Raw genomic sequence first — 12,077 nt, 5'->3', positions numbered from 1 at the left:
TCCTTTGAAGACAGAAAAGTATTTGTTCACTATACACTTACTACCTTCACTCGGCAACACTTTGTTGTTCTTATTGACATCCTTTTTGTTGATTTGGTAAATTCTTTTTCCAGTCCAAGCTCTTCAGATGTCTTGTCTCCAAGGATTGACTCCAGTCCACTTGGCACAATTGTGAACGTTAATTTGTGTTGTCTTCCCTTTGCTGTCACTTTTAGCCTACAACATCCCTTTGTTTTTATTGGCTGATTGTTGTAGGTTTTCAATTTCACGGCCTTGTTAGACGGTTGCGACAGCCAATCAGATCACGAGTTGGTTACAGTGAGCCTTCTCGCTTGCCTTTTGCTGAGGGTGATGAACGCGTTTTGTGATTGGATACTCACTCGTGAGGGGGCAGCGCCATGCCGAATCAACACACTCGAAAGTCGTAATTGGCGGCCGTTCGAAAATCTAAAATATGTTCTTGCTTTTTTTAAACCACAATGGCCGAAGGAGGGAAAAGCATGGATTTAATATGCAGATACACTTGCAAGGACATTTTCAAGTCGGCCCTTTCAAGAGAAGCTATATCGTCGAACACTCACTCAGTGGTGCGTAAGTGTGTTTCTGGATATTATTTGTCCAGCTGTGGTGTCATAAATGATGGTATTTTGATGGGGATTTATTCAAGTAGGACAAAGAAGGACTTCACTGAAGGCACAGGTATGAAATGCACTGAAGTAACTTAAAAATTAAAAGTAAAAAACTTACGATTGTTTAAGAATGTGCAAGAAAGAACTCAATCTGATCGAAATGCTGTGCTTTGAGAAATGTTGATAAATAATGATATTTTCCAGGAGGTATTTATTTCTTTGTTGTTTATTCATTCAATTCTATACTTATTTCAACATTTGAGTATTATTTTTCTTTCAATATGTAGTATATTTTGTCTTTGAAGTGTGGGTCCTTGCTGCCTTCTGAGAGGCAGCCGAGCAAGGCTGGATTGGTGATGGAAAAGAACTGGTTCAAAAAAGATTTTATTCTCGTTACATGCTGATGTCAAAAGAAGTCTCCCCAAAAATGTGTGCGTGTGTGTGTGCTCCGTGCACGTGCGAGCCCCCTCTCAGACATTCCCTTCTTATAGGGAATATCCAAATAGGACATGAATATCTCATTTTCCCTTGTTGCATATGCATTCCCATCCCGCGAGTCTTCGGGATTTCCCTCCAAAAGTCCCCCAGAGGGAGAGCAGATGCGTCTCCCCGTTGATACGACCAGTCTACTCGTGACCACCTTAAATTACTTCCATACCCTCAAAGGTCACTGACCTGGCGAGAGAATTGCCCCCACCATAAACAATGCTCAGGCCTATTTTCTCTCAGGGCAGTATCTGGTTACATCGGAACTTCAGAACCAAGACTGGTCACTTCTGTGAGCTCCAGTCCCTTCATAGTTTCATAAAGAGAATTACTTCCCATATCTAAATTAGTCCATTTAAAAATACACGACTTTTTAAAAATGTATTTCAATGTATATTTAAGCTTGCTTATATAATACTACAATATTTATTCAATTATTTTAATGTGAAATTATATAAATATTAATTTAAACCTTTTTATTTCACTATTGAATATTTCTGAACAAATTTGTTTATTTGAATATGTATGCAATTTAAATTATTCCATCCATCCAGCCATTTTCTGCCGCTCATCCGGGGTTGGGTAGTTGAATTAATTTAATATGTAAGTATTTTTTATAATTCAATATTTATTTCAAGGACTCTTCTCAATTAGTTCAATATTTATAAAATGTTTCTATTTTTCTTATTAATTGCATTAAGTCTGTATGCCGTTGCTAATTTTACATTTTAATATTTCCCGATTTCATTATATAAGCAATCCAAAGTATAAAAAATATAATATAGCATGAACAAAAATATTTGGTATATTTTACAAAATTATAGTTTTTCCGAAGTGAGATTCTGCTTAGAAACAAACCCCAAACGCTTGATAGAGCTCAACCTAGAAAGTGTATTTAGCCAGTCAGAAATTTATTCAGAAAGCGTAATATTAAATGTATGTGAGGGGATATTTGAAGAGTTTGAGTTTTGTTCAATGGACCATACATATACGAGCCAGCCAAACACAACGAGAAAACCAGCGCTGACTCCAGTCGCCATCAAGTTGCCAACTCCTGACATACCAAAACCTTTGAGAGAAACTGAGATGATTTGCGTTTCTCTTTCATGTTCTTTTTAGAGTTCAACTTCTAGTTGTCAGGTTCGCCTTACGGCGAGGAGGTGGGTGGACCCAAAGAGCGAGGAAGCAGGAGAAGGGTAAACTAAAGGGAGTTTATTAAATAAATCTAACAAGGACAAACAACGGGGCGTGGACAAACAAACGTGGCAGGGTTCAGAATTACAAAGACAAACTAAACGTGACTAAGTAGAACGAAAGAAAACAAGTGACGAGGATCGTGACAAAACACAAGGGACCGAGAGGATGAGCATGGGGCTTGAGCATGGGGCTTGAGCGAGGGCTTGAGCGAGGGCTTGAGCGGGAAAGTCCATAGAAGGCGTAACAGGAGAAGCAATGTTCCGACGCTGAGCTGTCGGGGTGAGGTGTTGAAATAGTCCAGTCATTAATTGAGCAGATGGGGATCAGGTGTGTTGATGATACGGGGAACAGGTGCGTGGCTGGTGAGGACGAGTGCTGAGGGGCGGCGCTATCACAGCTGACCAAAACAATAACAGAAAACACATGGCGGGAAGGAGGGGAGAAAACAACAACGCAAACAATAACAAAACCCACGTGCATACAGAAACAATAACAAGGCCTGTCCTGCCCGACGCGGATCATGACACTAGTTCAGTTTTTCACCTTTTCACAGTGTAATGAAGGCCAGTTGAGCAAGTGGAACAAGTGATTTTATTGATGATTGTGGAAGGCACCGATTTCATCAGCACTGTTTCTTCTCACACCTTTTCCATTAAGTACGATTAAAAAGACAACTGAAAAGCATAATGTTCACAAATGTTGTTCTAGGCAAAGGCAATTAATTTAATTTATAATGTTTGATATGAAAACAAAAAAAACGATCATCATCACTCAGACACAATGGTTCTTCTGGCACTAATCACATTGGCTATATGTCAATAAAAGAGCTTTGAAAAATTCAATTTTTCATATTTTATTCAAAATCAAAATTTACATCTTACCACAAAGAGTCAGTTCCTTCAGTGTTTTTTGTCTTTTTTTAAGCTTCAAGGATCGCAGCAATTCTCGCCAGCACAATCGTGTCTCTCAGCTTCCGGTTTTGTGGCAAATTTTTTAGAACAAACGCTGCAACTGAATGGCTTGTCTCCATTGTGTGTTCTTGTGTGGCTTCGTAAACTTGACCTCACAGAGAAGCGTTGGCCACAAACTGAGCAGGAAAAAGGGTTTTCTCCAGTGTGTGTTGTTGTGTGGATTGTTAAATGAGAATTTTGGGAGAAACTCTTGCCACAAACTGAGCAAGAAAAAGTTTTTTCTCCAGTGTGTGTTCTTGTGTGACAAGTTAAATTTGACTTTACAGAGAAGCGTCTTCCACAAACTGAGCAGGAAAAAGGTTTTTCTCCACTGTGCGTTCTTGTGTGTATTGTTAAACTTGAATTTTTAGAAAAGCTTTTACCACAAACTGAGCAAGAAAAAGGGTTTTCTCCAGTGTGTGTTCTTGTGTGACAAGTTAAATTTGACTTTTCAGAGAAGCGTCTACCACAAACTGAGCAGGAAAAAGGTTTTTCTCCACTGTGCGTTCTTGTGTGTATTGTTAAACTTGAATTTTTAGAAAAGCTTTTACCACAAACTGAGCAAGAAAAAGGGTTTTCTCCAGTGTGTGTTCTTGTGTGACAAGTTAAATTTGACTTTTCAGAGAAGCGTCTACCACAAACTGAGCAGGAAAAAGGTTTTTCTCCACTGTGCGTTCTTGTGTGGATTGTTAAACTTGAATTTTGAGAGAAGCTTTTACCACAAACTGAGCAAGTAAAAGGTTTTTCTCCAGTGTGTGTTCTTGCGTGTTCTGTTAAATTTGCCTTTTGAGAGAAGCATTTTCCACAAACTGAGCAAGAAAAGGGGTTTTCTCCACTATGTATTCTTGTGTGACTTGTTAAATTTGACTTAAAAGAGAAGCTTTTGCCACAAACTGAGCAAGAAAAAGGTTTTTCTCCACTATGTGTTGCTGTGTGTTTTCTTAAATTAGACTTTCCAGAGAAGCCTTTGCCACAAACTGAGCAGGAAAAAGGGTTTTCTACAGTGTGTGTTGTTGTGTGGATTGTTAAATGAGAATTTTGGGAGAAACTCTTGCCACAAACCGAGCAAGAAAAAGGTTTTTCTCCAGTGTGTGTTCTTGTGTGACAAGTTAAATTTGACTTTACAGAGAAGCGTCTTACACAAACTGAGCAGGAAAATGGTTTTTCTCCACTGTGCATTCTTGTGTGGATGTTTAAACTTGAATTTTGAGAGAAGCTTTTACCACAAACTGAGCAAGAAAAATGGTTTTCTCCAGTGTGTGTTCTTGTGTGACAAGTTAAATTTGACTTTTCAGAGAAGCGTCTACCACAAACTGAGCAGGAAAAAGGTTTTTCTCCACTGTGCGTTCTTGTGTGGATTGTTAAACTAGAATTTTGAGAGAAGCGTCTTCCACAAACTGAGCAGGAAAAAGGTTTATCACCACTGTGTGTTTTTCTGTGCCGTTTTAAAGACAGCTTTGAAGTGAATGAGTCAGTGTGACGTGCCCTTTCACCTTTGGCTTGCCCATCATCATCATCATCATCATCATTAGTCGTATCATCATCGTCATGAGCGTCTGATAATGTGTCCTCATTATGTGCTTGTGATGGCCCCCAGTGGTCTTCATCACCTTCTGTTGTCACGTGATGACTTGAGCTGCTGCTTGGAGGCTCCGCCCCTCTGTTGTCCTGACTCTCATCCTTGTTTTCATCTTCAGTCTTTATAGGGAGAACGTTAACTGGTGACTTGTTGATCTCCTCCTCCTCCTCCTTTTTGATGTGAGTCAAGTCTGGCTCCTCTTTCACAGAACAGAGATCGTATTCACTGACGTCTGCAGTACACAAAAAGACAAATTTGGTTTGGTCAAGTCAAACCTCAGGCGGCGACTTTGTCTTATTTTCTACCGTGCTATCTTGACTTGTGCCTGCCGCACACGGAGCAATGCGTGCGACCTCAACTTGGACCCGACCATGGGGGCATTTCACAAAATTACGTCCTACAATGTAAACCTCCCTTGAGCAGCACAACAGTGATAAACGAGCATTTGAAAAGGAAGCACGTTGCGGCTGATGCCCGATTTCATTCCTGACATAGTCACAGACGTTTCTGGAATATGTATTCAAATTCAACTAAGATACACCAAAATATTTTTTTAGAGTTCACTGAATTATTTTGGAACTGCAATGATGCTTAACAGCCATAGGGTGTCAGTAATGAGTAACAAAGTAACACAAGACCTCCCACTGATACATCATCATGGTCATTTGTATAAATTATCAAGAACTTTGAGTTGCGGGGGAGATGCAAACCACCTGGGCCACAGGAACTTTATTACCAGGAACTAAATGTTCCTGGACTTGTTTGTAGAAAAGGGGGTTGTGACGTTCTCCCTTTTTAAGCCCATTGTAAGCCAAAGATGCAGATGCATTCCAATGTGCATTCTTGTGTGGATTGTTAAACTTGAATTTTGAGAGAAGCTTTTACCACAAACTGAGCAAGAAAAAGGGTTTTCTTGCCCATTATCATCATCATTGTCATGAGCGTCTGATAATGTGTCCTCACTGTGTGCTTGTGATGGCCCCCAGTGGTCTTCATCACCTTCTGTTGTCACGTGATGACTTGAGCTGCTGCTTGTCGGCTCCGCCCCTTTGTTGTCCTCACTCTCATCCTTGTTTTCATCTTCAGTCTTTATCGGGAGAACGTTCACTGATGACTTGTTGATCTCCTCCTCCTCCTCCTCCTTTTTGATGTGAGTCAAGTCTGGCTCCTCTTTCACAGAACGGAGATCGTTTTCACTGACGTCTGCAGGACACAAAAAGACAAACACACATTTGGTTTGGACAAGTCAAAGCTCATGCGGCGACTTTGTCTGATATTGTTTCTACCGTGCTACCTTGACTTGTGCCTGCCGCACACGGAGCAATGCGTGTGACCCCGATTTGGACCGGACCATGGGGGCATTTCACAAAATTACGTCCTACGATGTAAACCTCCCTTTAGCATCACAACAACAGTGATAAACGAGCAATTAAAAAGGAAGCACGTTGCGGCTGATGCCGATTTAATTCCTGACATACTCACAGACGTTTCTGGAAGCGAGCTGAAGTTCGCACACACAGGCTATTGTGTGCGTCTGATGGGAGACCTGTTGTGGGACCCCAACATATTGATGGGGGCCACTGGGGGCCATCGCAACATAATGTCATTGATGGAATAGAAATCCTTCAAGTGAAATATGTTTACAAGTTTTTCATTTTGCAAGTGAAATATGTTTACAAGTTTTTCATTTTGCATTTAGAGATAGTTTCATCGTGGGTACTTTTTGCTTCCATTCTAATCTGTATGCCTAAAAGAATTAAAGGGGCCCTGGTAGGGCTGGGCGATGTGACCTCAAAACCATATCGCGATTAATTGAGCAATTTTACCTCGATAACGATAAATGCACGATAAATTCCCAGTGGACTAAAATCAAAATAAATGCAGGAAATGCGTACTGACTGTCTTTTTTATTGACCAACTGGTACACATTACTTTCAATGAAAAACAAAAGTCCAAAAATCATTTGTATAAACAACCTCTTGCAAAATCTTTTTCTGCAAATAGCTTGCGCCAAGATGCTGTCATGGTGCAAATAATGCCAAACAAAAAAATGGTAAACAAAATGAAAGAAAATGTCAATGCAAGACAAATAAACAAGTGTGCATCATAGGGGAAAATGTGCCGTCTCGAGTACTCTGGTGCGCAGTCGCCACTTGTCATCTATGTAATGCACAGTTAGGCTCAATCAGGGATCCATGTTGCGACCCGACCACAAGTCGGATGTAGATGCAAAATGACATGTCTAAGCTTCCGGCCCGATGTTGTCCATATCGGGAAATATGGCTTTCATGAAGCATTTAAATCCTGTGCGCGCCACTGGAACTAGAGGAGCTTTATCTTTAGCTATGTGCTAGGCTATTGCGTCCTCCTCTGAGACGTTCTCTCGTATGGTGTTGCCTCCGTTAATGGGCTGTTGTCACTTGTCGAACCTTGCTTCTCACTTTGAACTTTCAGCACAGCATGGTTGTGTTGTGGGTGGTGAAAAAGCTTCTGGATGTGATTCGCCAGCTTCGACAGCGACGTCTGTTTTCTTTCTCGATCAGGCGGGTGGAGTCACGTGACTAGAGGCGCTGTTGCGGTTTTAAAGGGGCATGAACAATGCCGCAGACAGAAAAGGCTTTTCTTTTTTTTAAACACCGAATTTACCGACATGGGGAAAATGATTTCGGTCATAGTAATACATTTCGGTAACGGTAAATTTTCGGTTTATCGCCCAGCCCTAGGCCCTGGCATCATAGTCGCTATTTATTGCATGATTTATGTTTGTTTTTTGTTAGTTTTTTTCCCCAAACTGACATTTAGCCTGCTAGTACGTTCCAACATTCCCCCTTTTTTTTTTTTATAAAATTTTTGTTTCTAAATAAATTTTAAAACAAAATTACGTGTGAAGAATCAAAATCCCTACACATAAATTAAGCAACAACACTTTCACTCTGACTTTCCCCAAACAACTTAATGTTGTGATGCATATTTTTAACGATAGAAAGTCATTCTTTACAAAGCAAATGAGAGTAAAACGTGTACAAACCTGCTTTGTGTAGCACAACACGAGGCTGCTCGCAACCTTCGCCCAGAAGGAAAAAATGTTGCTCGTTCTCTTCTTTTATTCCACAAAGTTCCTCTTTGTTCTTGGGTGTTGTTCTTTCACACATTTTCAAATGATAATTCCAAAAAATCCGCCCTTGATCTCTGCTTGGCGATGAGTCATGTGCCTCTTTTCGTTAGCGGCTAGCTAGCTAACAAGCTAAGCTAACTACGCCGAAAAGCATCAACGCGCAAAGATGAGGTTATCGGCACACAAAGACTTAATGAATTATGTCGTGGTACTTTAGAGTAGCACTGGACATTCTGTGAGAAAATTACAGTCAGTTCCACACTAAATCAGAAGAATTTAGCGGTGGGTGTTTTTGTTCCGGTGTGGACGGGTCGGTGGATGTGGTCGAGGTCCTTCGGAAGCTGCGCGCTTGCTAATGACGTCATGCTTTAAGCACGTATTTTTCAAATATATTTCTTTGCCTCTGTGTTTGTTTTTACCCCTGGCTGTTCTATTTCAATATATAATTTATATAATATTTTAAATCGGTTGATAAAAAAAAATAACAAAATAACTAAATTAACGCCACATTGGCGAGTCGGCTCCTACGTCACTTCCGCCGATGCCTCGAGAAGCCGCTGCTGCAACAGCAGTGGGACGTTTACGTTTCTCCTACCGAACGAAGCAACAATGCTGTGGTTCACTCGGGCTGCAAGATTGTATGAATATGATGTCTGCATATACTAGCAGTGCCTCTCAATTATTTCACGCCCGCCCCTCCCAAGAAGAAAAAGATTCGCGCCCCACCACCACCAATTTTTTTCTGTCTTTGTATATTGATGTTAGATTGTCAATAAAATATCCATAAACTAAGCTAAATTGATAAGAAATATAATTTTGAGAACTATTATTGTGAGGATCTCGAAAGTCGGTACTCTGTTTTGCAAATATTGATGAGATGATAAATATTTACTCATAGTTTTTTGTATAAACTTTATTGACATTTGCAAACCAAACACAGCTATTAATACGTACATAATATAGAAAAGACAAAAAGAAGAGCCAGGGGGATTTTAAACAAAAATTGTTTGTAAATAACATAAAGCAACAGCTTTAGTATGTTTACGATACGTTTTTTTAAAAAACAATTTTATGGTTACTATACGTTTTTTTTTAATGGTTACTGTAATGTTCCGTCTTCTATCTTAAGAAGTCACGCTGGTACAGTGATGCTGCAGGCTTGTGTCTCTTTATTTATTGACTTGCATTCTCGTCTATGTGCGTACAAACGAGTTCGTCTGGTAACCACACACACATCAGGCAATACTGCCAACTAGTGGCCAATGATATAACTGCTATCATTACATCTCCCTTTCAAACGTTAATCAATGCCTATGCCTTTTTTTTAAATAAACATTTTTTATTTTATAATTATTATTATAATAATTTTGTTTTGTTCGCAATTATTTTCACTTCTTTTCAATATCTACCCATTTTTTTTTCTGACAACAAGCAGCTCTACAACAATTTTAGCAACAATAACACAACATTAAACATTTTCAATCAGCCTGTCCGGTTGTCGTCTAACTCTTGTTGATCTTCGAAGAGGTTCAGTACTCCCAGAAGTTGCTGGTGGTTGAGGTCTGTGCTCCTTCGATGTATCCACCTGCTTTGCAGCCTCAGCCGCATCAGAAGATTTCTTACAGTTCCCGGGAACCTTCAGCAAACTCCTCCTGTTCCCCCTCACTCTTTGTCCATCCTTTGTTTCCACAATGTAAGATCTCGGTCCGGCTTCGATAAGGACAGTCACTTTTCTGTCCCAATGAGGTCCCTCGATCCTTACAGTGTCTTTCTCAGAAAGACGTTCCAGATGTTTTGTAGCTCTGTCATATGCAATTTTCTGTTTGAGTTTGAGCATTCTCTTCTTTTCAATCTAAATGTTGTCGTCATGTCCTTGTGGTATTTGTGGAAGCGTGGTGCGAAGCTTACGGCACATGAGTAGGTCAGCAGGTGAAGAAGCTCCCCACTCCAGAGGCGCAGCTCTGTAACTATATAGGGCAAGGTAAGGATCAGATGCATCATCCTTGGCCTTCCTTAGCAGTCTCTTGGTGATTTGCACTCCCTTCTCAGCCTGCCCATTTGCCTGTGGGTATAAAGGGCTTGAAGTAATGATGTGAGCCTCAGCCTCCTCCGCCGTAACGCAGTCCTTGATGTCACTGTTATGGTGCGGCGCTCGGGATAACGTATCAGCAAGCACTATGTATTTTCCAGGCGTGTATATTAGCTCAAAATCATAGCGCTGCAATGTCATCATCATGCGTTGAATTCTGGGCGTCATGTCATTGAGATTTTTCTTCCTAGTTTAAATCAGTGGCTTATGATCAGTCTCTGCTATGAATGTGGGCAGTCCATAAACATACGTGTGAAATTTGCCACATCCAAACACTAAACCCAGTGACTCCTTTTCGATCTGAGCATAGCGTTTTTCAGTCTCTGACATTGACCTGGATGCATAGGCTACAGGTTGCCATGTGTCTCTCGCCTTTTGCAGCAGTACGGCACCTAGCCCATCTTTCGACGCATCCGTGGAAATTTTGGTTGGTTTTGATGGATCAAAGGAGGCAAGGACTGGCTCAGCTGTCACAGTTCTCTTTAGATCTTGCCATTCTTCGTCATGTTTTGTTGTCCACTCAAAGACTACGTTGTGATGCAGCAGCAAACTTAGGGACTTTGACTTGAAGAGAGGTTTGGAATGAACTTGCCCCGGAAGTTTATCATCCCCATTGCTCGCAGAAGTCCTTTTTTCTCAGTTGGAACTGGCATGTCCAGCATTGCTTGCACTTTGGTTCTGTCTGGCACCACTCCATCTGCTGTGAGCTTGTCTCCCAAGAATGTCAATTCTGTAACTCCAAACAGACATTTCTCTCGTTTTAGTTTAAGTCCATTCATTTTAACTCTTTGTAGCAGTTCCTTGAATCTCTCATTGTGTTCTTGTTCCGTGTTTCCCCAAACAACCAAATCATCAATGTACACACGGGTTCCTTCCAGACCTTCTATGATTGACTCCATAGCTCTGTGAAAGATCTCAGGCGCAGACTTTATGCCAAATGGCAGTCTCAGAAAACAGAAACGCCCAAATGGTGTTGAAGGTGGTGTACCTGCTGCTTTCGGTGTCCAGCTTCAGCTGCCAAAATCCATGCGATGCATCTAATTTGCTAAAGTACTTAGCACCTGCCATGTCACTCAGGATTTCTTCACGCTTGGGAATCTGATAATGTTCTCTTATCATGTTTTCATTCAGATCTTTGGGGTCGAGGCAAACACGTAACTCTGGGGAGTTCCTCTTTTTAACACACGTGATGGAATTTACCCAGTCGGTGGGTTCTTCCACTTTCTCTCTGACTCCTATTGGTGTCATTCTGCTCAGTTCCTTTTTTAATCTATCTTTGAGAGGGGCTGGAACTCTTCTCGGGGCATGTACTACAGGTTTAGCATCTTCCTTGAGCTGTATTTTGTAAGGACAAGGTAGCGTCCCTTGTCCTTTGAAGACAGAAAAGTATTTGTTCACTATACTCTTACTACCTTCACTCTTCAACACTTTGTTGTTCTTATTGACATCCTTGCTGTTGATTTGGTAAATTCTTTTTACCAATCCAAGATCTTCTGTCATGATCCGCGCTATGTTTGTATCATGTCTTGTTATTGTTTGCCCAGCTGACGTGGGGGCGTTCACTCCAGCACCTGTTTCCCGTCATGTCGTCACGGCTGGAGAGACGCGCCAACCTGCCACGCACCTGTTCCTCGTTGAGTGTCATGATTACCACGATACTTAAACGTGCCACGCTGACGGCTCAGCGTCGGATTATTCCTTGTGCTCATGTTCATGTCCCAAGTGTATATTCTTGCAATTCTTGTTATGTGCTTCACGCGACCTCGTTTCTGTCCATTGACCGCGCTTCTAGCCTTTGCCCTAGTGATGGATAGATGAGGCATCCTGTATCGTTTCGACACAGTGACACAATGTATTGACACTGTGTTGACACTGTGTTGCTGAATACTGACACCTGGTGGACTTGCAGGAAACATTTGACAGGGTCATCTGACACTGATCTGTCAAACTAACTTTATCCAATTCCATTGATTAGCGACGTGATGTGTTTTTATATATCCTATTTCGTATTACTTTCCATCGCACTAATTAT

General features: G+C 41.0%; 2 protein-coding genes across 2 annotated transcripts in view; both read right to left on the bottom strand.

Moving 5' to 3' along the window:
* LOC148341716 (uncharacterized) overlaps window positions 1-12,077 on the bottom strand; it is a 146,665-nt gene that overhangs the window by 56,571 nt on the left and 78,017 nt on the right. The window lies entirely within an intron of this gene.
* On the bottom strand, window positions 2,417-11,760 carry LOC148341722 (uncharacterized). The gene is made up of 3 exons (XM_088283620.1): window positions 11,670-11,760; window positions 3,262-4,491; window positions 2,417-2,583 (listed from the first exon to the last, which is right to left on the bottom strand). Exons 1-3 carry the CDS (start codon window positions 11,758-11,760, stop codon window positions 2,417-2,419), a joined length of 1,488 nt encoding a protein of 495 aa, XP_088139746.1.

Source organism: Idiotropiscis lumnitzeri, chromosome 2 (assembly GCF_059441095.1).
Source record: "Idiotropiscis lumnitzeri isolate Australia: NSW breed Sydney's pygmy pipehorse chromosome 2, RoL_Ilum_1.0, whole genome shotgun sequence".
NCBI lineage: Eukaryota > Metazoa > Chordata > Actinopteri > Syngnathiformes > Syngnathidae > Idiotropiscis > Idiotropiscis lumnitzeri.
Note: the sequence above shows the minus strand (reverse complement) of the source record. Positions and strands in the feature narration are given on the sequence as shown.

Coding starts and splice junctions, on each gene's coding strand:
- LOC148341722 (XM_088283620.1), bottom strand. CDS start 11,760: ATGAACATGAGCACAAGGAATAATCCGACGCTGAGCCGTCAGCGTGGC. Junction 4,492..11,669: donor TGACACTCAACGAGGAACAG/GTGCGTGGCAGG, acceptor TTTCTTGCTCAG/TTTGTGGTAAAAGCTTCTCT. Junction 2,584..3,261: donor TGAGAGACACGATTGTGCTG/GCGAGAATTGCT, acceptor TCACCCCGACAG/CTCAGCGTCGGAACATTGCT.